The following is a 26,109-nucleotide window of genomic DNA, read 5'->3' on the forward strand; positions in this document are numbered from 1 at the left end:
TTTGCTCTGAGTTTGCCACTTGCGTTATCTGCCCATTTCAGCTCTGCTTATGATAATCAATGTGAAAGGTCAGTGCTGGTTAATCATCAGTGCATGTCTAAAAGTGTGTCCCAGAGATGTGGCTGCCTGACAAGTCACACTGCTGTGGTTTGGGATGGCTCAGAGGTGGCCTCTGAACTGACAAAAGCCATCCTGCTGTGTATCCAACAACCCTAAACCTCTCTTTCCCCCCTATCTAATTTGAGTTTAGTAACCACATGGTTGTTCTTGTGCTTGGAGTGTCATTCTCTGGTCCTAAAAGCTGTCTGCATCAGTTAAAAGCATTGCTGGCCCATCATAGAATCATAGAATCACCAAGGTTGGAAAAGACCCACAAGATCACCCAGTCCATCCATCCAGAAACACCCAGTCCATGGTTATCCATCCATTACCAACAGTTTTCCCTAAACCATGTCCCTCAACACATCCAAGTGCAAAGGTGTTTGTTTTCAAGTTTATCACAGCTGGGCTATGAGAGGTGAGCATACCTTGGACCAGCCATCATTTTTGAAAAGTCAAGTGATATTGTTGCCAAATCACTGTCTCTGGATTCTACACTCATTAAGCATCAACAGGATACTTTTTGTTTTGAAAAATAATAGGTAGGATCACTGCAGGAATCCTGCATCTTGGCTAAACTTAGCAGATGTATTAAAGACATTAGAGTGATATTTAGATTTTTTACTTCCAAGTGTGTTTGTTTCTCTGGTGGTGTTAAACAGCAAGTTAACAAGCTGCCTTGCATTGATTAGGAAAGATATGGATGGTGTTGCTGGGCATGTGATCTGAAGGAAGCTGAGAGATTAAGGTGCAATTGGGGTAAAAAAGGTCTCCTGCAGGAGGAATCCAGCACTATTCCTACTGCCACTGCTGCCATAGATAGAAGCGAAGTGAAGAGAAGAGAAAAAGAAAAATAAAAGAAGGAAGGAAGGGAGGGAGGGAGGGAAAAAGGAAGGAAGGAAGGAAATGAAGAAAGGAAGGAAAGAAAAAAGGAAGAGAGAGAAAGAAGTAGAGATCGTTGGTCACACAAACATTTTATTGCTATATGAACAAACATACATGCAAAATTTTGGAAAGAGAAAAGCATTTACATCAGTAAAAACAAAACATATTTATGAAACTTTTTTCCTCTTGCTCTGACAGCTCTAGAAAGCAAAAGTAGCCTTCACCATTATGTCTCATAACAAGACTGTGACTCTCTTGAACGTACTCCAACCAACCTGCCAAAGCCACACAACACAAATAAGAACTGAGATGCTAGCAAATTCTGAAAGTGTTGACCAAATGAGTACAACAAAATCCCACATATGAAACTTAAAAAACTGCAGATAAGGTGGGTGCTTTCTTGACATTGAGATTTTAACCAACCACGGATGGAAAGTCCTACAGACCACAAGGCTGCTGCACAGTCACTGAGGGTAGTTCAGCTCTGATTCTGTTTTGCTAGGAGTGCTCTGATGGGATTTTTTCCTACAGCCTGCATTTTTGCAGAAGGCTGGTTTAAATAGCTGGCATGGTAATAGTAATGCCTGGAAAGCACAGCTTTCCCCAAAAGAAGTTTTCCAGATTTCTGTCAGAAGTCTGAAGATGTGCCAACCTGTGTATTGATGCTAGCTGCTAGCATTACAGCTGACAAAAGCTGGACTGAACAATCATTGGTTTGCTTTTAATCCACTTCAAAATACATTTATAAAAACGTGGTGCAGTAAACCACTCTGGGCTGCATATGTTCTCCTTTAACAGCATCTGAATAGATTGAGAATTTACTTTTTAATGAATAATTAAGGCAGTTTTAGCTGGGACAAAATGGACTGTACTGGTGAATGGAGCACACGTAGGTCACGTATTAGTGAGCCAGATGCACAGGGTGCACACCAGTAAGTGAATGCAAGCATGTGATTCTTAGATTAAATAACAACTAATGAACCAGAATATGCCTGAAAGACTGCATCTCATAAATTCTTTCTGGAATTTTTTAAGGAAAGTTTTTTATTTCTTGCAAAAATTGACACCAGACATTTTTGAATGTACCCCATATGGGAGAATCTGGAAAAAAAGCGAGAAAGTGAGGATATTTTGAGGATATTTTATTAATTTTACGAACTACAAAGAATGGAGTGGCAGAAAAAGAAAATCAGGAAAAAAAGTAGCTAGTGTGTAAGATATGGAGTGAGAGACATTTACGGTTAAGGAAACAATGTGCTGAGACTCTCTTCCCAGAGAGTGGTGAGGTGCTGGAACAGGCTGCCCAGAAAGCTTGTGGATGCCCTGTCCTTGGAGGTGTTCAAGGCCAGGCTGGATGGGGCCTTGGGCAGCCTGGTTTAGCATTTAACGTGGAGGTTGGTGGCCCTGCAAGTGGCAGGGGGGTTGGAGATTCATGATCCTTGAGGTCCCTTCCAACCCTGGCCATTCTGTGATTCTATGAGACTGGTCTTTCAAAATCTTCTCCATCAATCGTATTAAATTTGACAGACTGGCGGTGGTGCATGACTAGCTGACTTGTAAAAGCAATCACCACAGTTAACCCAGATGTTTGAAAAGAGTGAAAACTTAGTTGCATTTTAGCAAAACCAGCAGATGAACAAGGAGGCAATCTTAGCTATCGAGAAAAAAACAAACACATGTTGTCTTCATTTTGGGAGGAATGTTCTAAGAGACTTACATGAAGCAATCTTAGTTCTGAAAGAAAGAAAGATGATGGCAAGTGTGTCATCATGGAGATAAACCGAGATTAAGTCAAGGAACCAGAGGGATTCAGCAGTTTATTTCACATACATCACTGTGGGAACATAAACACAGAGAGGGATTGAGAGGAAACCTAATCCCTGTACTTCACATTTGCTTTCTTCAACCACTGTGACAGATTTAAATAAATTTGTCAGTGTGTTCAAAGTACTGTTTTCCTGTATTTTCTTTGGGAATAGGTTGCCAGGTGGAGGGGAAAGGCTTGAGACATCATCACCGAAAACAGTGAATGCAGTGGACCTTAAGTGGGTGCTGATGAGGTTTTGTGTACATTGTGTCAATAAATAATTAAGTGCACTGTTGCATAGAGAAGAGCAAATAGAGGTTTCAGAAGGATCACTTACAAGAAAACATTGAAAGACCTGGGGCATTGAAAGACCTGCTAGTATAGACAAGCATAGGTCCAGGAGAGCCACTCTAACATGCTTCTGACACATAACATGAGGAAGATAATATTTTCACATCTCCAGGAGACAATAAGAAATAGTAGTCTTAAAATGCAACAGGTATGTGTAGATTAGAGACTGGAAAACATTTTCTTGTGATAAGCAGAACTTATATCCTGCAGAAAACACAGAAACTAATTGTACCCGTTTACACATGTTTTTCTGCAGCTGATTTACCTTTCTACCTCAGTAGCCACGTGTTAATTGGATTGTTTGGGGGAAAAGAAAAAAAACAAGCATTTAGAATAGAATAAAGTAGGTGTGAGGTGATAGCCTCATGACCAGGAAATTCAAAAGAACAACAATGTGTACCAGAGAAAACAAGCATGAGGGAGGTAAAAAGGAAAGAAGACTAGAGGTTAAAAAGTTGCTAACATATCCTTGCTGACAGCAGGCTTCCAAATAGACAGTGCTGATTTAAAAACTGTGGAGTATGGTAATGACCAGCTGTAAGCTTAATGCTATTATGTACTGCTAATATGTAGTCCTAGTTCTGGCATTTTCATTTCATGTAAAATATCCACTGAAGTCTGTGAAAACAAATGTCAGTGATGAAGTCTATATACCCAGAATAGGATTCTCTAAGCTTGACCTATGTTGTCTTCTGTCTTCATCTCAGGCAGCTGTGGGAATCATCATATCTGACTTCCTAAATACTGCATGCGTCCCCTTGATAGTGATTTTTTTCCTACACATAAGTAATGTCTAATTATGTGATGTGTTTGCAGTATCATTGCGGACATCTGCACTCAGATTCCAAACATCTGAGTAACCCATTGCCTTGTTCAAGACAAATGCTCTTTTCTCTCTCTGCTGGTTAAAATACATTTCCCACTGTATTAGGTTCAGCCTTGCCTAGTTGATCTGCACATCTGCAGCTCCAGGATTTCTCCATGTGAAGACAAGGAATTGCCAAACTGGCCCAGTAAAGACCTTCCACTCAGTGCTCACACCATCACATGTGCTTGCCTTTTGTGCTGGCAGCCTGCTGAATTTGATGTCAGGTTCACCTCTGTGAGCCTTCATGAAACTTCTCATTGCCATGTCAGCTGTGAGTTGTTATGAAGATCTAAGAACATAATATATCAGCAAAGTTGCTGAGTTTACATCCTTGGGAGTGACAGTATGTATGCAGAAGATAAATGTTTCTCAGTAAAAAACTTCCTAGAGACATGCTGCATGCGAAGTTGGACATCTCCAGGACAAATAAGGCCTTTCAAACTTGTCCTCCACAGTTCTACTGTCAAAAGTGGAAAACATATCTTTCCTGAGACAGAGAAAGAAAAAAGAGAAATGTCTTCAATATTGAATTAGTAATCATGAGAAAAGCCAGATGTAATAGAGGTAGACAGGGTTAAAATCCTTTGAATGTTTGTATTGAGGAATGCTTGTGTATATTTGCATTTGTCAAAAAAGAATTAAGAGAACTGTTACTTTTGTTCATTATGAGGATTTGCATGCTCTTGGTAGGGAAAGTTGAGTCCTAACCTAGTAGAGAATTGTTCTGAGTATTCTGGGTTCTTTTAAACAAATAATGAATTCAAATTAAGAAAGGCTGAATGCAAATAAACTTCCCAAATCCTCAGACTCTCCAGACTTCATATTCTAAAAGCTTCTTTAAATGTCACCAACCATTTTTGGTCTCCTAACTTTGATGATTCTCTCAGTGTCTGTCTAGAAGGCTGGCTTTGTTTCTTGTTTGAAGAGTGATAAATGACCCCTGTCATTTGCATATGGAGAAAAAGGAAATAAAATAGTAAGAACACTGCAGGAAAGGATTCAGCATGATTTTTACGGGAAAGAAAGAGAAGTAATGAAAGAAAAATAAAGTAGTATAGAAGGATTGAGAGATTGTATATATATGTGCACGTGCACATAATGCACTTAATTTATACTGTGGGAGAAGGAACGCAAGCACAGCCTAGTTTTGTATACTTCATTTTGGTGTAATTGAGAACACAACAGTGGAGAAAGAGTAACCTCTCCAGAGTACAAATGAGCAGTGGTCTAACTTGAAATATTTCAGTTGTGAGCCAGCCTCTAAGACAGTAGCTGCCTGTCATAGAATGGGTCTGATGCACAGCACTCCAGCACTTGATGTACACTCATTCAAGCACAGCTACAGCCATTACATAGAGTTCAGAATTTCCATAAGTTCGTGTTAGAATAGAACTCTATAACCCCTCTTAAGGCCCTGCCATTTCCCCCTAACTTTTTCCTTGTTAGATGTTCCTGGACAATTAGATTCCTGAACATTTTCTTTTAGTGAATCATACAGCCATTCTGAGGAAAACAAAAGGTGTATGTTGAGGTAGAGAGAAACAGAACTATGCCTCCAGTTAAAAGTTCTTCAGCTGAGATACTCTCCTACCTGTATGCTTTGGAAAGCTATATTGGCTATTAAATAAATTAAAATAAGGAAGTCCCTGAGTCAAAATCTCAGGGAATGTAGCTGAGCAGTGTCTCCTGAGCAGTTCTTATATCTTCCTTCATCACCTGCAATTGAAGATTTTCGGAGAGGGATTTGTGCTCTGACTGGCACAACTGCCTCCCACTAATAAAACCAAGAACCATTATGTTCAATCCAGGGCCAGGATTTTTTGCTATTTTTCACTAACTGGTTTGTGACAAGTGTCTGGTCAAGTTATCTTTGTAACTCAAAGCTGCATATGCTCAGCAGAAGCACACAGATGGCTGGTGATAAATTCTCTGAGAAGTTCATTAGCAGTTAGGATGACCCATCCCCCACATCTGTACATTTTGACCAGACCGAATATGCTTTGCTCAGATCAGGTGTGGAAAAGAACTTCCTCTTCAGTTTCTCCATGCTGTATTTTAATTTCTCATCTGGAGTGCAGAGATAATAGCACCACTTGCCTCAAAGTTTGTTGCACATGTCATAGGCTAGTGTGACAAATTGAGTGAATGCTTTCTTATTTTCAGAGAGTAGCTGAGGTCATTTGAGGTAGCTAAAAGAAGAGTCAGAAGCCTTCATTTACTGTGGAGAAAGTGTGGGGCCTTGAGCAGATGGAGCCAGTAAGGAGCAGTAACTTTCCATCTTAGCTCTTCCTGCAGTATATGATTTCTCTGCCCATACAGTCATGGAAATCCATAGATAAACAGTAATTTTTAAAGAGAAATTAGTTGTTTGCAAAAAAACTTATTACAACAGGAGCTGTAATAGGGAAAAATAATGTGTGAAATTCTTGCTAAAAAGTACTTCTTGTTTGAATATGAAAAGGGATGTAAAGACATTTTATAGTGAATCTAATTTTTTCATCTACATCTAGATGTGAATCTCTTACCTTTCATGGTTTCATACAGAGAATTGGTGCCAGAAATTTTTGAATTATGTAGCAGCAAGTAGGGCACATTCTGCTGAGCCTGGACTCTGGGGAGGGCATTTGTGAACTGTAAAGTTTTCAGCAGTAGTGAATGAAGCTGGATGCCCTCTGTGACAATTAAATATTCATACTCATTACTCAGCCAGGTACAGGATGCTTAGAATCAGTTGTTGACACTTAAAAACAAGTATTTGTTTGTTAGAGTTTTAATTGGTATGTGAACAGAAGATACTTTACAGTTTGTTGTTCCCACTTTAAGATAACATGACTTCTGCAGGGTGCTGAAATCCTTTTTTTCTAAGTAATATCTGTGGAGGTAATAAATGCACGTCAAATTGAAATGGTGATTATGTCCATCATACTGAGTCACATGATGTAGAAGTTAAAGGTTGTGAACTGATTTGATTTATTGCTTCCACAGTTTACTTAAACTGTCATGAGGCAGACTGGATTTTCTATTAACTCACAACACTATGAGCTCTGTATGTTCAGAATACGCAGCAGGGCAGATATATCCTCCTTTGGCTTAAATCCTAGTGAAGCTTAATGAAAATTGATAATTCATATCTGCAGATGAACATTTTGGAACCTTTCTCCTACATAACATTAAATAATCTTCCCACACCTTGTGGATTCCATATGGAAAGAAGATTATCATGATAAAATGAAGGGAAATTTCTGTAAAACAGGATATTCTTGATAACATACAGGAAAAACCTACAAGATGTGATCTAACAAGATGATGTATAAAGTTCTGTGGAAATGTAAATGTAAGCCACCAACTATTCATTCAGCATTATATTCAGAACCTCAGGACTAGAGCAGGTCCTCAACAGAGAGGAATCTGAAACAGCAGGAGCTGTAAGTAGAAAACAGTTATTCCAAGGCCTTGCACTATCCTGTCAGGAAGAAAGGATGGAAAAAAATTATTACTTTTACGGCCAGATGCCTTTCTTCTAGTCACCAACTACTGCAATGGGCAATATGACTTATGAGAATTGGTGATCAAACTATCTCTCCATCTGAGAGATGTGTATATGGAAATTATATGGAAAAGAACATGAAGGATCTTGTCTGTAAATCTGACATCCACCAAAAAGATTCACCTTGAAATGGTAATTGACAAGTACTGTAAAAACTGTCCCATAGAGTATAATCTACTTTTTAAAATCTCTTAACCTATTTGTTAAAAGTAAATAAATGTAAGTTCATCTTGTTTAAGGAATTTGCCATATAATACACTTTGCTTCTAGGACCAGAGCAATTGTGAAAGTAAATCCATTCTTCTGAATGTGATGTGAGCTCTATTCTTGAGATAGACTTCTCTAATCTTTGCCTTAACTGGCCTACCATTTATCCTGCTTTCAAAAAATAAATAAATAAATAAATAAATAAATAAAAAATAAAAAAAAATTAGTTTTCGTTTTCTTCACTCATCATCATGTGCTGAACACTACAAATGTCTTGGGCTTCGGGTTCCCTTTCAGCTAATGAATGCAGTAATTTACAGATGAATGAAACAACACTGTGGGATAAGTGTACTTTTCTACTTACCCAACAATAAAACCCGAAAATAAAAATTACTTCAACGCCAGACACAGAAACCATAGAAAAGTCTCCCTATTTTAAGAAAAGCCAGAATTATTCCCTCCTCCTGAATGTGCCTTTTGCATACTTGATAATAAATATTCCTAAATTTCATAATATTACACTCACTGTTTGAATAGTACTTTATTGGTCGTAGGATGGTACTAGTTCACATTTAATGAAAGTCATTTTTAAAAATCTTTTTCCTCCTTTGAGTGGAAATGAAACTTGCCCCATAGACAAAAGAATGTCGAAAGAGTGCTGAAGTTGTTCTTTATACCACGTCTCTTGCATTCACAAGAGCTGTTCTTGTCATGCAAATCTCTGAATTACAGTGTTTTGAAACAGGAAATGGGTTGCTTTAATGTATGAAAAAGATCGTGATGGCTCACTTTGAAATAGTCTGAGAAAGGCCAGGGACTTTTTATGAAAGGGAAGCTGAAGACTGGAAAAATATAAGGACTTTATGTCCTTATATAGCCCCAGGATTCTCTTATAAATGTGAACACGGAGATGGGAAGCCCTCGGACTGACCTCACCTCTTGTCCCCTCTAAGCCTAATCACGATATCCTATGTAAACTTTATCTTAAAAGAAAATACTTAAGACAACCTTGCGCCTGTTACCCAAGTAGGAGCCAGCATCGATTGCACAGTACCTGTCAATGAATTTCAGTAGAAACAAGGTCATCTGGGTGTTACCATACAGGACGGATTGCTGCAAGAGGATGAGGGTGAGCCCGGACATGAGGCTTCTGACAAGTTTTGTGCAGTCAGGAGGACAGAAGAACACGTTTGGTTATTTGCATTTATTGTGCTGGCGGACTGGAGGGGTTTATATCCTACTGGTTCCGCGTTCTTTGGCGTTTTAAGCTGCCTTCGAGAATCAGTTGATGCCATCTGTCAAGCAGTCTCCTGTACAGCATCATCTTTAACTGTCAAGAAGAGCAAGACGACGCCTGGCACTTTTTAACAGCCTGACCCGTCGCACCGCGGGGCTGCAGCTCCTCCTACCATCACAACGCAGAAATGCAGGACACATCAGTTGGCAGCCGCCCGCCTCCTGCCCGTTTTCCACGTTTGCACGCACGTCTCGGGGCTCTGCCCGCCCTGACTGAACTCCCACAACTCGAGGGCTGCGCTGCACCTCAGAGGTGCAGCGACCGCAGCCCTAACGGGCCACAGCACGGCGCGCAGCCCTGCACAGAAGGCCTGCGGTAACCTGGGGGCGCCCCTTCTCGACGCGACCACGCCCCCTAAGCGGAGGGGCGGGGCTTGCAGCAACGCGCAGTTTCACGCCTCTCCCGTAGCCTTCTGCGCATGCGCGCTCCGCGGCCCGGAAGGTGGCCACGTCTGCCGGAAGGTGGGCAGCGCCAGGCCGGGGTTTTGCTGTGTCCTGCATGCCGGCCTCCTCTCGCTTCTCTGCTCGGGCTGGGGGTTCCTCGCGCTGTGAGGAGGTGAGGCCGGACTGTGCTGAGGCCTCCGCCGCTCCTGAGGGCCGCCGGGTGGGAGAAGGGGCCTGGCGGGGCTGTGGGCCCGGGCGGGGTCGGCCAGCTCGGTTTCTCCTCACGGCCGCTGTGCTGCCCGCTTCCTGCAGGCCTGTCCGTGGTGAAGGGGCCATGTCGTAGGCTCTGAGTGCCGGGGAGGTGTCGCTATCACCGGGGCACGTCAGGGCAGCGGTTTGTTCTGGGGGTGTTCCTCCCTCTGACCTGGCTGATGGAATCTGCGGGTCAGCCGTCTGAGGGATGTTTGCCTCGTGCATCTGTTTCTGTAATATGTTTGTTGACACGTTTTCCTTCTTCACTTGGGTTTGGTTGTTGTCAGACTTTATTTTTTGTTAGTGCTGCACTGACAGGCTGGATCAGCAGGTGCTGATGCTAGGAGCAGATATGGTTTGATGGCAAAGCCATGTGCTTATGTATATTTTCTTAAGAAACTGATTTGGTTTATTTCCATCAGTTATCAACAATGAAATACAAAGCTGGTAGGACAGAAGTGTTAATGTAGTTACAGCAGTAATAAATGAATGCAGCAGTTTTTCAGTAACCCACACTTCTTGTCTTCTCAATGCCTGTCTGATTTTCAATTGTTCTCTTTTGCAGCATATATTCCTGAAATTTTGATGCAGAGTTAACCATCAGACATTTATCATGTCTTGGCTTGCTGATTTGGCTGGAAAGGCAGAGGATCTTCTCAACAGAGTTGATCAAGGGGCTGCATCAGCTCTGAACAAAAAAGACGCAGCAAGCAACGCAGTTTTTGATAGCAAGAATTTGGACTCTGCCAATGAATATTCTGAATTGTCCCAGCATGCCAGAGAACTGAAATATCAGACTTCATCCAAAGCAGCCTACATCTCCTCAGCAGCTGATAACATTAAAAACCAAAAGGCTACAATCTTAGCAGGAACAGCAAATGTTAAACCAGCACGTAGAACAAATTCAGAAGTTGCTTCTTCAGTAGAAAATGTTTCCACATCCAGAGCTTCTTCACATTTTGTGAGGAGAAAAAAGTCTGAACCTGATGATGAGTTGCTGTTTGATTTTCTCAACAGTTCTGAGAAAGAGCCTAATGCAAGGATGGACTCTAAAAAAGAGAAGAGCAAGGCACCTGTTCAAAATCACTCTCGGACTTCAAACATTAGTTCTGTATCTACTAGTACACTGAGTGCAGTGACTACTGAAGATAATTCTGTCAGAAGCAAAAGCAATGGTAGTTTAATATTATTGAATCTAATATATTTTAAACCCTTTTGTGTCTAGTGTAAGGCTAGGTAAAGGTTTTTTTTGTCACTTCATGAAAGATCTAGTGGCAGCAGTGTGTCACATTTGTGAAGTACAGTGTGGTCCTTGCTATTTTTCATCACTGGAATAATCTTAGATACTACAGTAATTTGGCAGGTTATATAACTTGACACTGAAACCCTTTGTGTTCTTTGTCTGCTTCATTGCTACTGCTCACCTCATCCTGCCTGAGTTGTGGCCTGATGCTACATCAGCACCCATGCATCCCACTTGAAAGTATGGGTTCTGGCACTGCTGCATTTGTTCCCTTGCTTGGGGTTGTTGCCTGTTGTGATGGCACATACGTGAGCAAGTGAGTTTCACTATAGCTGGTAAATGGTTCTGGCTGTTACCCAATGCCCTACCTGATATAATGTGAGCTTCTCTCTGCTCTGCCATGGAAGATGGGCAAGCTGTCAAACTTGCTTGGCTTGGACAGTGGGAAAATAGGCATGCTTCTTTTGAGCTACAGGCATGAGAAAATGAGATAGACAACTTAGTTTTTGCCAGAAGAAGTGCATTGCTGCAGATACCTGAAGTAGTTTCCAGGCCAAGTGGTTAAAAACTCAAGTGTCTACTAAGGAGAATGAGAAACTTAGAAACTTTCTTAGTTAGAAAGCTTCTTAGAATCTTAGAAACTTTCATTCTCTATGTGGCTCCCCAGTCTATAGTCTTTCCAATAATGCTATTTCTTCTATAAAATTGAAGCAAATAGTTGTATTCCTAATAGTATAGCTAGAGTATTGTTTGTTCAGTACTTTGTGCATGTAAAGGACTGTGCCAGTTTTTGACTTACAGAATCAGAATCCATAGAGTTGGGAGGTACCTTTAAAGGTCATCTAATCCAAGTCACCTGCAATGAATAGAGACATCCACAGCTAGATCAAGTGGTTCAGAGCTTGGTCCAGCCTGATCTTGAAAATATCCAGGGACAAGTCATCCATCACGTCTCTGGGCAACCTATTCTAGTACCTCACTACCCTCACTGTAAAAGACTTAACTGCATTAAATATGTTGAAAAGTTTTACAGGTAAAAAGGGGTCATTTCCAGAGATCTAAGTTTTTGTTTTTCTGGGTCTATAACTTTTCAATAACATTTGACAGCAGTAAGTCAAATATGTTAAACTTAGCTATATGGCAATGTTGTATCTTGATAATTGATGCTCGGGGAACATAGTTATTTTGCTCAGTGTGGTACATTGAATTTTTTTGTGAAGATTTTTCAGTGGAGTTTGCATCTTGGAGCTGCTGGGGAAACACATGATTAATATGTAGAGTTTGAGCACACTAGTTTTGAAGTCAATTGTATGTATCAGTCATTTTGATGTCCTATATAAAAACTGTTGAAATAAATTGTGGTTCGTTAGTTACAGACAAAAGTAATTAATGTTACAGTATGTACATTGCCTTGGATGCAATCCACTGTCTGCTGTAAGTGTCTACTTTTTTGCCTTATTAGCTTCATTGGACTTTCAAGTTTTCCAGACAAAGGAATGAAGATAGATTGTCTGATAATTTCAAAGTAAATGAATTAAAAGAAAGGAAGTGATACTTCCTAAAAATCTTTAAATAGCAAAGGGATTTGAGAAAACATGAAATAAATTTTTCAGTCACTGCAGTTACTTGTTGGTACGCTGTTAGGAATTCCCAGTCTGCTCCATCTCCTTGATGAGCTCTGCCATGTGAGACCTGTTGCAGTGGCAACTAAGAAGGTGGAGCAGATTGGTTGATAATCACAGAGCAAAGAAAATGGTGTTTTGACAGCTGAACTGAAGTCTGGCATTGAATTTGCTGTAATGTGTCCCCATGGATTTTTAACAGTTGTCGATCTGGGGCACACTGAATTCAGAAGGAATGATTTTGCATTGTTTGCTTGGTTGTTCACTGTGTGCTGTGTTGCTTTCTGTCAATACTGGTGCGAATCTTCCAGCTGTCTGCACATAGCAATCAACACTGCTAGAGTGGCTGCATTACTTGCAGAGCAGTAATCCAGTACTGTGTGTGTGCTGAGGAAGGCCTGCAGGTTCCCCCTTCCCTGCAAGTGAGTTCTGTTCAGACTACATCAGAAATTCCTAAATTGCTTTTTAAAAGTGAATTTTAAAAGTGTGTTTTGAGAGTTATCAATGCAGAATCATCAGTAAGATGATGTTTCAACTGAAGATTCTTAAGACTCTTTCACATAAAGATAGCTGAAACATGCAGCTGTGTGGCTGAATTGCATATTTAGGTTTGACATCAAAATTATGTTATATTCCAATATAAGCTGTTTTGTTTGTTTGTTTTTTAATTAGATTAAGTGCATTCAACCACTGATACAGACCTACAAATGGTTTGATCAGTTCTAACTTGCATCTCTCTGTACAGAAACTCCAGACAGCTCAGATTCTGGACAGGCAACCCAAGTGGATGGCACGAAGGATTCATCACTAAGTGCAGTAACTAATCCTGGCCTTTCAGCTAATGATGATGTAAAATCACACGAGCTGTCCAACCTTCGTCTGGAGAATCAGCTGTTGCGAAATGAAGTGCAATCTTTAAATCAAGAAATGGCTTCATTAATTCAGAGATCCAAAGAAACACAAGAAGGTATTGTAATTTGGAAACTAAACTGTAACACACCTTGAAAATACTGGTAAACTGGGAAGCAGTGCTGTTTCTATGCTAGAGTTTTATATTTATAATAAAGTTTTCCTAGATAAATTTGCATGCATGACTTAAGCAAAATGATTCCTGGTTTTGAAAATTATGAGCTGAGGGAAACTGGAAGTCTTGTTCAACTACAATAATAACATACATGTTGATGAAGGTGATGTAGTTGAGTTAGTTCCAAAGCTTACATCTTAAAACTAGCAAATACTAAGTGTTAAAATATTTTTTTCTGCCTTTTAAAGTTTCTTGCAAAATAGTTATGAGTGACTGCCTTTAAGTGCTTGAAATCTGCCTGCTTTCTGTCTGTAGCTAATTGATGGTAAAAATCTCAGATTGATGTTTTTGTATGACTATATTAGCTTTTTTTTTTTTTTCAAAGCTAAATGAAATGAAATATGACAGATGTGAATATAAAAACAAATAATAAAATACCTGGCAAACTACTTCAGTTAGGCACACAGCTGAGGGACTGTGTCTTTTTTTCTTTTTTTAAAGTAACTGTTTAAGCTGCAGAATTTATTCTCCGTTGAAGTTTAGCATGTGAACTTTGATTGAAAACAAAGTCTGGGTAAATATCCAGGTATCATTTTAACACTGTATTTGTGTGCTGTTACTTAGTTTGATCTTATTGTTATGTAGTGTTGAATTAGATGCTATCTGCAGAGGTTTCTAAAGGTTTGCTCACACAGGGCTGTTCAGCAGTAGTTCATTGCAAGGATTAAGAGAGATTGTCAGCTGCAAAGCAGAATGAAAATGTGCTTTGAGATCATGTGATTTTTTTCTTTTTTTTTTTTAGTATGTCATGATCTGACAGCCAAAGTCTGGTATTTGTTACTTTTTGATAGCTCATAACGTTTCAGTGTTGCTTCATCTTGGTTGTATTTGATTATTTTCCTTGAGGAAGTGTAGCATGCACATCCTGAGCACTTCAAAAACCTTGTCATGATCTGTTTTTGAAAACTTAAAAAATGTTTTACATTGTAGAACTGAACAAATCCCGGGAAAGAGTGGAGAAGTGGAATGTTGACCATTCAAAGAATGACAGGGTGGTCAGAGAACTTCGAGCTCGAGTTGATGATCTGACAGAAGCTGTTGGTGCCAAGGATTCCCAGCTAGCTGTGCTCAAAGTACGCTTGCAAGAAGCTGATCAGCTCTTAAGTTCCCGGACAGAAGCTTTGGAAGCATTGCGGAGTGAGAAATCACGGTACTTAATTTCAGGCTTCACCACTTTGCAAAAATAGCAGTAAGGTTGAAAATTCAGGGTGGATAGTTTAGTGTCTTTAAGGATAAAAATGAATGAACTAATGGGGGGAGATGGTATCAAAATTTGAAATATGAACGTTGAAGTTTGCTCTGAGCTCATTACATCACAGCTGGCAGTAGAAACTGGGCAAATGAATAAGAGCAATTATCGCCTGGTTATTGAAACAAATTGTATACAATATATTTATGTTTTTGTCAGAGGCTCGAAGCTTAAGATCTGAAGAAATGTTTCTATCTTGAAAAATACACTTGCTTATTCTCAGATGTAAAGACTTCTTTGTCTTTACATCTGGGACATCCCATCTTTACTGGGACATGAATCTGAAATTGGATACTCCACAGTGGGACTGCAGGAGTTATTAGCAAGCCATGTTCACTAATTTACTGGGTACATTTTCAAGGCTGTTGCTAAAGGTAGTCATATTTCTGCCTTAAAATCATACTGGATTTTTAATTTCAATTAATATGTATATCACTCTTTCAGAATAATACAAGACCACAGTGAAGGGAGCAGTTTGCAAAATCAAGCCCTTCAAACTCTTCAGGATAGGCTGCGTGATGCAGACTCCACACTGAAGCGAGAGCAAGAAAGTTACAAACAAATGCAGGTTAGATGGGAAGACTAAGGAGGAGTTTGACTGCTTGTGAGATCAAATCTGTGAGGTTCTAACTGCTCTCTTTTCCCCTTGACTAGTTCCTGGTCAGGGTACTAAGCACTTGGAAAGGTGTGCCTTCTGCTACACTAAGTATCCCTGCAATGCTAGTTTACTTCTTAAATGCTATTTTGAAAGCTTTATGATTAAATCTTAATCGATGAGAATCGATGCTGAAAAGGAAATTTTTTTCCACTCTATCTTTTATGTGAAAGCATATTTTAAATCAGCAGTCAATTTGATTTTCCATGCTGTATTGTTCCCCACCTGCACCTACAACTTTAATATGTAATCTTAAGAATGTTAGACTGGGTGGTCACTACTGTGGTGAATGTGAAAGCTAATATCGCTAGAGACTTTATGCATTCTCCATTTAGCTTGGCCTTTATTATGTATAATAACATCTGTGAAAACCCTTACTGTTTTTTTTTTGTTTGTTTGTTTCGCTGCTTTAAACTAAAATACCTTTATGATTGGTTTATTTATTTTTGTTGAAGGATAGCTTGCTTTTTGTTTACCAAACATATGTAAACAGAAAGATCTACTTCTGGTGGCAAAGAAATGCATATTTTTACTGAGTACTCATTTAGTACTTCTTTAAGCTAGCACAATTTCTTTCCACACAGCACTAACGCATATGCAAGTTGGACACAATCCATATGAAGTGTTAATTTCAATTGTAGTTGCTTTTAAATCCTCTCTTTTTTATTTCTAGGCTAACGTTGTGATTGTGTTTAAACAGAAAATATTGTTTCTTTATTGCTAATAGAATGAGTTCGCAGCACGTCTGAGTAAAATGGAAGCAGAACGTCAGAATTTGGCAGAAGGGGTAACGGTTGCAGAAAAAAAGTATTTAGATGAGAAAAAGCGAGCTGATGAGCTTCAGCAGCAAGTGAAAATAACTAAAAACCAGCTAGAATCTGCAAAACAGGAACTGGCAGACTATAAACAAAAAGCTACTCGCATACTCCAAGTAAGCATTTACTTAAAGGCATTCAGTTTCATTTGTATGCTTGATTTTTACAGGATGTTGTTCTTCAAGTGATTTAATCTATTTTTTTCCATGTGATCTGTAATATATTTTGGGGTAAATCCATAATGATACCTATTTGGAACAGTTACTAGTCTGCATTTTGTACCTCCTAAAATTTTCGTTGACAGATTGAGTTAAATAATGAAATGGAAGTTCAGGTCCTGAACAAAAATCCAAGTGAACCACTGCCCTTAGTTTATAACATCTGTCATTGTGTTCCCCATCCCAGAGTCTGATCTTAAGCAGATGGTTACAAATGTAACCTACAGTTTATCTGCACCCATGTTCTTGTGCCAAGAAAATTGCTATATTCTGCTTGAGTCTGAAGCATAGTGGATGCTTGTGTAAACTGAAGAAGATATTTTTGTGTTCTGAAAAGCTGTATGTGATTATATAAGCAATGGCAAAATTGCATATTCTGTGCAGTTATCTACTACTTAAGTTATTAAGGGTACCAATTTGAGTTTTATTTGTAAGAGTAAGCAAACCTTACCTGTTTAGAATAAATCAGTCTTGTCTGATGACCAAGGACATGACTTGAATCACGTTGATGAATGCAAGAAGCATGAGATCAGAAATCAGTTTCAAGCTAACGTTAGGTTAACTTTGTTTAAAAAAAAAAAAAAAAAAAAGTTTATTCTGTTTCCCAGAAGAGATATTGCTGATCTGGGTTTTTATTTGGCTTTGTTGACAGGAGAAAGGATGGACTTAATCTTTGTCTTCAGTGTCTGTATTCTCTCTTACATTAGCTGGAAAGGCAGAATTTTTATCTGTGACATGTTTAACATTCCACACAATTCTGAAGAGTAAAGTTCTACTCTTCCTCTGATAACACAGACTTTCAGTACATCCCGTCTTGTGACATGTGGCAAATCAGAGAAATTATTAGTAGGGAAGCATTTTCCATTTTAAAATGTGTGGAGTTATTTTTAACTTGTCTGAAAGAACAGATAAAGCAGTTCTTTTACTGTAAGTCTACATAGGAAATTTAGAGCAATTTTTTAATGGGTTTTATTTGAGCACTTGTGAAATAGTGCTGTCAATAACATTTTGATTTATTATTTCAGTCTAAAGAAAAGCTGATAAACAGCCTAAAAGAAGGCTCTGGTATTGAAGGTCTGGATAGCCAGACAGCAAGCACAATGGAACTAGAGGAGCTGAGGCACGAGCGTGACACTCAAAGAGAAGAAATACAAAAGCTAATGGGACAAATACAGCAGATGAGAACGGAGCTGCAGGTAGCTATGGTTATGTGCACACCTACATGTAGTTAGCCATGCACAAAAGACTTTTTTTGCGTGCTTTAGGGCTGACACTTCTAATATTTATTTGAACAAGTATTAAAGCCAAGCCAGCTTTTGCTCAGCTGTGGGGTAAGTGCTTATAGAGAACCATTTTCTTCTTGTATTTTCTCTCCTGGTGGTGGGAGGAGTATTAGAGTTACTATTTTCTTTTCCCACTCTGCTATGCACTCATTTTGAAACAAGTAATTCTTTCTAAACAAGCCTGGTTACTTCTGTAGATTTTACATATATCCTTTTCTGCAAGAGCTGCTACTAATCCTTGAAGCAACTGTAATCTGAGTCAGCTGTGGCATAATTGGCTCAACCCAGCAGCTGTGCCGGGTTTGCACAGTTTTAGCATCCAGACAGCAGAAGGGAAAAAGAGATCACTTGAAGGCTTCTCATGTTTACAAATTGCATTTATCTCGTTGATATTGTAATAAAAATATTGTGTATAAAATGAGCAGTTGTCTTTAATTTACCCTCATTTTTCTTGGAATCAGTATTGGAGAAGCAACAGTTTCTGTAGTCACCTGTGACAGATTGCAGAACTGTTTGAATGCTAGTGAAATAGTAACATTTCTGTTCATTTCAGGATATGGAGACTCAGCAGGTAAGTGAGGCTGAGTCAGTGAGAGAACAGCTTCAAGACCTACAAGAGCAAATAGCAGCTCATAAAATGGCCAAGCAGGAGGCAGAAGCTGAACTAGAACGGCAGAAGCAGGTAAAGAATGCTTGAAAGCTGATGGGTCTTACTTTAGGCCAATGTTGTCTTCAGCAAAGCATTTGGCTTAATGAGAGAGTAGGTTATGTGGTATTTGAGGGTTTTTTCTTCTAGTAGTCCAAGGAAATTTCCCAAATTTCTGTGTCATAAGGCCGAAGTGCAACCAGTACTAAGCAGTAATCCTGATTAAATACAGATCTCAGCTTTTTTTTAAAGAATAAACAAGACCCTAGAGAGTGAACAAAATTGATAATGATCTTAAATTTTATTTAACAGGGAACAATCCAGCAACAGGAATGTGGTAATAAATGCATTTATGTCAATAAACTTAATAATAAAGGTTACAATTGTATTTGCTCTGATCAAATTCTATGTAAGATTCCAAACTACTGTATAAGACAAATTGTTAATGAGATAGTAGCAGTGAATTTTGTCAGGTTGTATCATCTTTTTAAGCTGTTCTGTGCTAGAAAGAGGAGAAAAAACTTCACTCTTGTGTTTTGTGTTAACAAACAGAATATTAGGTAGATTGGACCAATGTTTTGCAGCCTATTAAGATGTCCTTTAAAAATAAAGCTCATGTAAGAGTATTAATGAGGAAAGCAGGTGAGTGTACTGTATTTGCTAGGAACAATTTATCTTGTAGGATTATCTGTCCTTTCAGAAATTACATTTGAATTAGATGCTAGCAGCTTGAACTAATTAAAAGGCAGAAGTTGATGTCTGTTTTTGATAGATAGTTGATGGCTATACCAAAGCAGATGGTAAATTATATCACATTACTCCTGCCCTTCTGAGGGGTATATTTTAATTTAATGTTATGTATAGAAGAAGTGAGGTGAAGCCTTTTTTTTTTTTTTTTTTTTTTTTTTTAAAAAAAAAAAAAAACAACAAAACAAACCATTATTGGTTGCTACAGAAAATGATATTTCTTTTGATGACATATGAATATGTGTGCTTTTGAAGTAATTGTTTGCAACAGTACTTAATGCAACAGTGGCCTGTTCTACTGGAGAATTGCTGTAACTTGCTGTAAAGTTTCTGAGGCTGACATTGGAAAATGAGAGGTTATTTATTGTATATCTGATGACTTAAAGGAAAAGTATCATCAGCTGTCTTCTGTAGCAGCTGTTAGCTGAAGTGGCACAGTGATTTGAAGGCAGTTGTAATTTAAAAGATAAGTATGGTAGGTCTTTCAATAGGAGTTAACATAGCCACTAAATCATGGGAGTAAGAATACTCACTGTTAGTTTTGCTGTTCAGTAAGTTGTCTCTTGTTAATATTGCTTTTCCTTTTCCCTCTGTTATGCTAATTTATCTTAAACGTTTAAGGAAGGTCTGTGACATTCACAAAGCTAAAGAGAAATATGCCAAGATTTTTTAAAATTGGAAGATACCCACTTTATTTTAATTTTATGATTGATGGGCTCCTTTTAGGAACAGAGATGTCTCTCCCCTTCCTCCTCCTCCCCTCCCCCTGGTATCCCTAATTCTTTAAGTTACACGGTATCATTTAAAGATAACAATATAATAAACAGGGAGAATATGAGGACAACAAAACAAATCATGTTCCCAGTGGAACTGCATCAGTATTAGTAAACTGATCTGGGTAGTATTTATGTGAAGTCAGTCTTCACAGAAGGATTTTTTGATCTTCTAGGTTCTGTCTTCATACTCTGCTCTCTTATTTTTTTCCAGTGCTAGCCAGACGCTTCTGGATTATATTAAATGTTAGTTTATATCTGATTATCCTGTGTTACTTACTCTAATGTGTAACTTGAAATAAGAGAATGTCTTTCAAAGTACTTACGTAAGTATGAGAACAAGATCTTTGATTGTGATGTACTTCATAGGAACTCCGTTACACCGAGGAAGAATTATATCGAGCAAAGAATACTTTGCAAAGCAGAATAAAAGACAGAGAGGAAGAAATCCAGAAGCTCAGAAATCAGGTACTGTATTTGTATAAAAAATAAGTACTACATTCACTTATGAAAACAGTGCTGAAAATTATTAATTTGCTTAAACTATACGAAATACACATAGGAACTGCTACTGAGTTAGCATATGCTTGTTTGCTATGCAAAGTAGAATTTTAAGTGTGAAGAGCACAGGAAAGGAACCATGTAACAGTAAATAGTCTAATTTTATGATTACACATGCTTTTGTCTTCAGAGAGTAACCTGGGATCCTACTAGACCTGCTATGTGCTTCATCCTGGAAACTAAACAACGCCATTGGTGTTTGATCATGACTGTTTCTTCAGAGATTCTTTTAATTGTGCATAGAAACATAAGATGTCCTTCAGACTAGTTAGCCATGTATCCAGCAGATAGGTTTTTATCGTGAATAGTGGCAGTGTGAGCCTGGACACTGTCTTTGCTCACTTGCGCTCTTTCAGCATCTGTGGTTTTCTTAGGTGAATTAGAGACCCTAAGTTCTGTAAGTATGTTTATGGAACTGTTTTTCTTAACTAATCCCTTTTGGAACATTCTGATAGTGTCAGTCCTTAGCAGCCTCCTTGGGCAGACACTCCTTGTTTGTACTAAGCATTTCCTTCCTCACTTGAAAATATTTTGCATGCTCACTTTGTGAAGTTGGAAGTAAGAGGAGATTGATTGTTGTGATTGCCATGCATTTAAACTCAGTTCTGAGACATAGCATTAATCTTTATGATAAAACTTATGTTCATAGCACTAGAAGTGGAAAATATACGCATACGTTTTTAAACAGCTTTCTTGTTTTTCACATGAAAAGTCTTCTTTTAACAACCGTTGTAATTGAGTTTCTTCTTCGTTACATTCACTGGTGATGGTTTGGATATTATTATCCCATAGAAGTCCTGCAAATGTGATAGCTTGTTTCTGGGGGCTTAGATTTGGTGAGCATACCACTTTTGTAATATGTCACATTGGTCAGATTTTGAACATGTTCTAATTTTTCCTTTGTTTTTTAGCTCACAAACAAAGCTCTAAGTAGTAGTAGTCAAACTGAATTAGAAAATCGCCTTCATCAGCTGACAGAAACACTGATTCAGAAGCAGACCATGTTGGAGAGCCTGAGCACAGAGAAAAACTCACTCGTCTATCAACTGGAACGGCTTGAGCATCAGCTGAAGGCTTTCCAAGGCAGTAGTAGTAATGGGCCTTCCATTAACATGGCAGGAATTGATGGTACTGAAGGTAAATAAGGAATTATAACATTTAAAAATTTTCTCTCTGCAATGCAGGTTTCTGTATTTCCTAATACTTTTCTCTGAAGATCTGACTTCATAAAGGAAAAAGAGGAGTCTGAAAACATGGTGCTTATAGCTTTCAGCAGCTGTATCAAAAACAGTTGAATAAAAGCTCCTCTTTGTGAATGATAAGTAACCTTAATGAAGCCAGTTTAATTCTTAATATTATGGCACTATTAGAGCAATCTTATTTACAAATCCTGTCAAGGTGGAAATAAATCTGTCTTATTTGGTTCAAACGATATTAGAAGCAGACAGTATTTGCTGTCTTGTAAAAAAGTTTTGGGAGGTGAATGTGAACAGTACACTTCCTTTTGAGTGTTGAACAGAATTTTCCTTTTGGCTTGTTTTTAGTTGCACAAAGGTAGCAGTCTGAGAATCTTATTAAAATAAAGTTGATGCGTATTAAAAGTGTAAATAATATGTAAATATTTGGAGTATACAAGTTAGTATCAGAAATATTGTCAGTTTTACTGTATGAGAAATGCAAGTAAATGGAGAAAAGATGATTATCAAACCCATTATTTTACACTTAATAAAAGAACTCATTACTTACTAGAATTCAATACCAAGATGTCCATTCAATTAACTAAAGTAAATTTTTGAATGTACTAAGTTGAATTGATGCTTAAATCAATTGTAAATTTATCGAGAATCCTTCCCTTACAACACACTTCAAAATAGCAATCAGGTGAATGCAATTTTTGTTTTGTCTGTATGTTTGTTATGAGCTGTAATTTACTTTTTACTTAGACTACAACTTGAAGTGATTTTACAGTAATGAGTCTCTTTTTGTTTCTGCCCTTCAAATAGGTGCTCGTATGCGTAATGTTCCTGTCCTTTTCAGTGATGTGGATACCAACGTAGCAGGAATGTATGGGAGAGTTCGCAAGGCTGCTAGTAGCATAGATCAATTTAGGTAAGAACATGACAAGAAAATGCATCTTCTGGTTTAGGAAGAGATTTTTAATAGTCTGCATTCTGAATTTTCTCATTCATGAATATATGAAGTAAAATTCAGATCTGAAACAGATGTTTGAGTTTGTGATTAATTAGAATGAGAGGAAGAAGAACTTGCTGCTTAGTGCTGACTTGTGTATTTTGTTTTTCTCTTGTGTAGCATTCGGCTGGGAATCTTTTTAAGGAGGTATCCTATAGCAAGAATATTTGTAATAATATATATGGTAAGCAAGATTTCTTTAAGAATATAATTCAAGTCTTCTTTTGCCAGTTTATGAAGTACAAATTAAATGTATGTGTAATTAACAATTTTTTTTTTGTAGACTAAAGAGTATATACAAAACAGTATTTTGGAATTGTGTTGCTTGCTAGTTCTCAGTTTTTCTCATGAATTCTTAGTATAGAACTCTGAAGGCCAGTTATGTAACTACCTTTTAAAAGAATGTTTAAAGCGAAGTGAGAATGGAAAATAATTCTGTGACCTGCATGCACTGATGTTGGAAAATTGACTTTTTTAATGGGTTTTCTTAATATTTGGCCCTCCACTTTTGTGCAGTAATTAACAATCATGCTACTCGAGTAGCTGAAAAAATGACTTATTTTTGCTAAAATTCAAATAATAGAATCTTAACAGAGGAGGTGATAAAAATTGAGAAAACAAAAAAATTATGGAAATGAGATCCCTTCCTTTACCACTAGAGGGTAGATGTCTGTTAGTTGAAATGAACTGTAGCAAGGTAGAACGCAGTCTGCCCTGACTGAAAATGTTTACTGAGTCTTTGAAAGGAGAGGGAATAAGTTGCTTGAGAACACACGATTTTTCTGAACAGTCTCTAAGAACAGCTGTCACTATTTCAGTAAGGCAGAGAGATGCATGTAAGTAAAGGAAATGACAAGGTTCCCCTGCAATTTCTTCTTCCAGCCTGTGAAGTACTGGAAGGAACAGGGCTCTTTAATTCCTGACTTCTCCCTTTCTTCCCACTCGTGACTTAGACTTCAGAATATGTGAATAAAATGCTTTGTACTGAGATACTGAAGAATTTTACTGCCTGAGCTACTCAATAACGTTGAACAGGAGCCATATATTCAGCCTTTTTCAACTGGAATTTTTGTTATGATTGCTGTAATTTTAATGCTCAGGTTTTGGTTGTTATTTTTTAAGGATATTTACCATAGGTATTGTCACTTATCTCTTTTGTTGCACCCCAGCAAAATGTATTCTGTGTAATTCCAGTGAAGTTCAAATGATGATTAACATTTCTGCAGTGTTTATAAAAATGTTACTAAACATCATGTTTGGGTAGCGAGAAGGAAAGTAGAACTCAGAGTTTCACTCTGTCTGGTGTCAGCCAGGTGGCACAGGAGTATCAGCTTATCACTGGACAGGTGATGTAATGTGGTGTCTGTGGGCTGGGCTGGGTATCAAGGAGAACAGCTGGAGCTTCTGCAAGGTACGCATGGATGGAAAGAAGGTAGAGTGCATAAAGAAGCCTGGATTCTGTGCACTTACTTTTGCTGTTTGTGTAAAATCTAATTTAGCTTTCTGTGAATGGCTTCTTCAGAATCTGACTCAGCATTTCATTAAGCATATAAGAATTAGTTATTAGAAGTAAAAATAGTAGAAGTATTTTGCTTAAATATTTTTCATACTATTTTTTTTTTCACTTACACTGACAGACTTACATTGCCATAAACAACAACTGTGTGTGCTAAGTTAATTCTTTCTGTTTTCCCAGGCATTGCTTCATCTTTGGGTCATGATTGTTCTGCTTACTTACACCCCAGAAATGCATCACGATAGCCCCAGTGGCAGATAGGCTGAGACACAACTGTGTGCTGTGCTAATTAATGTAACTTGGACTGACGGTGTACTTAGGATAATCAGTCCAGATATGCTGGCAAACTTCCTTATGGTGTTTACAAAGAAAGAAAACCATCATGCCTGATTTATCACTACTTTTTAAATACATGTATAATACTATGTAGCTTTACCAATTTACCTAAAAGAGCATCTCTTTGCTGGTGAAATAAAGATATTAAGTTAAGCTACGTTTAGCCTTTACATTTTACATAAACCTTCTCATGGTTAGTGTAAAAGATTAGCTTGCATCTATAGAGAAATGCAAGAACTTCTGAAGTTACAGATAAACAAGGTACAACTAATTTAGGTAATGCAGGATGTGGGCTATGGTCAGATAGCAGACTGTACTTAGCAATTAAATAAACTTTATTCTTTCTGGGTTTCTTTCAGTCTTATTTTGCACTTCTGTTTTTAACTTTGTAAATAGGCTTTTCCTTAATTTGTTAAACTGAAAAAAATGCCTGGATCCGTGCAATATCTTTTTGTAAATACATTGAAAAATAAAACATTATACATTCTTCTTAGCTTTGTACTTTTAGTGCAACAGGTGAATTCCTGTCAGCTGATTGGTGGGGCTGCCTATTTAAATGTTGTAGTGGAGCTTTATCAGAGAGAGACAAATGGTGATTTGAAGAAGGAAGGTCCAAATTCTTCAAGAAAAATGGTGTTTCCTTTCCCACTTGGGATCTCTGTATTTTAACTACATTTTCTTGTATACCTCTTATTCTATGTCTTAATAAGATCTTATATTCACTGAAATATTTATTTTCTGTAACTTTAGATACCTAAATTAAACTATTTCTGTGATTTTTGTATTATGTCAAAAAATTATCATGTCTAAACACTTCCAAATGTGATAATAAACGCACCTCATCAAATCCTTATTGTAAAACCCATAAGATCAATCCAAAGCTACTGTTCTGTCATTAGGCAGTGGCATCCTTAGCTAGTAGTACCACAATACAAGGTCATTTTCTTGTGTGGTGCTCGAAGCTGAGTAATGTGAGGATGACTAATTTGTCACTGATGAGTATAGTTCAGCTCTCACATGACTTGAGCATGCTAAGCCTTGGTCCTGTACACAGTGCTTGTCATGCTGTCTCCTATGGAAATGTTACAGTGGAAAAATGCCTGATTCAGGGCCTGCAGGGAAACTGGAATGTTTTGGTGGGTTAAATAATAAAAGAGAATTTTCAAAAAAGGTGTCCCTACCCTCTGTGATATTTGCTGTGCTTTTTTCAATCCCTGCTGCCTCTTTTCAGTTCTGATGCAAGAGGCACTCTTGGACACAGGGAAGAGCAGCTGCTATAGGAGGAAGTCGAGGACAGACATTTGTAAAACCTTTTTCTGCGTATGTAGATATTTCTGGGTTTGTTTACCTCTTTCAAAAATCACATACAGCAGTCTTTGCCACTTTTTTTTCCCACTTGTGAAAGAGGAGCGTAGCACTTCGAGGGTGGTACCCCATTATATTTTGCTTTTCAAGAGGTGTAATTTGACCAATCA

At 38.1% G+C, this 26,109-nt stretch overlaps 1 protein-coding gene and 1 long non-coding RNA gene across 2 annotated transcripts; one reads left to right on the forward strand and one right to left on the reverse strand.

Moving 5' to 3' along the window:
- The first annotated feature begins 9,491 nt into the window (after positions 1-9,491).
- Positions 9,492-25,796, forward strand: GOLGA5 (golgin A5). The gene is made up of 13 exons (XM_042866385.1): positions 9,492-9,616; positions 10,262-10,871; positions 13,307-13,528; positions 14,576-14,795; positions 15,339-15,462; positions 16,277-16,480; positions 17,608-17,778; positions 18,419-18,547; positions 20,401-20,499; positions 21,504-21,729; positions 22,596-22,701; positions 22,903-22,966; positions 24,479-25,796. The coding sequence occupies exons 2-13, from the start codon at positions 10,310-10,312 to the stop codon at positions 24,557-24,559; spliced, it is 2,208 nt and encodes a 735-aa protein (XP_042722319.1). The 5' UTR covers positions 9,492-9,616; positions 10,262-10,309; the 3' UTR covers positions 24,560-25,796.
- Positions 9,757-17,119, reverse strand: LOC122177227. Its single transcript, XR_006177987.1, has 3 exons — positions 17,034-17,119; positions 11,739-11,795; positions 9,757-10,745 (listed from the first exon to the last, which is right to left on the reverse strand). It is a non-coding gene; the product is annotated as an uncharacterized LOC122177227 (long non-coding RNA).
- Positions 25,797-26,109: the final 313 nt, after the last annotated feature.

This window comes from Lagopus leucura, unplaced genomic scaffold (genome assembly GCF_019238085.1).
Source record: "Lagopus leucura isolate 7727_CA_CO unplaced genomic scaffold, USGS_WTPT01 Super-Scaffold_1, whole genome shotgun sequence".
NCBI classification, from domain to species: Eukaryota; Metazoa; Chordata; class Aves; order Galliformes; family Phasianidae; genus Lagopus; species Lagopus leucura.

Coding starts and splice junctions, on each gene's coding strand:
- GOLGA5 (XM_042866385.1), top strand. CDS start 10,310: ATGTCTTGGCTTGCTGATTTGGCTGGAAAGGCAGAGGATCTTCTCAAC. Junction 14,796..15,338: donor TTGCGGAGTGAGAAATCACG/GTACTTAATTTC, acceptor TCACTCTTTCAG/AATAATACAAGACCACAGTG. Junction 18,548..20,400: donor AACTAGAACGGCAGAAGCAG/GTAAAGAATGCT, acceptor TGTACTTCATAG/GAACTCCGTTACACCGAGGA.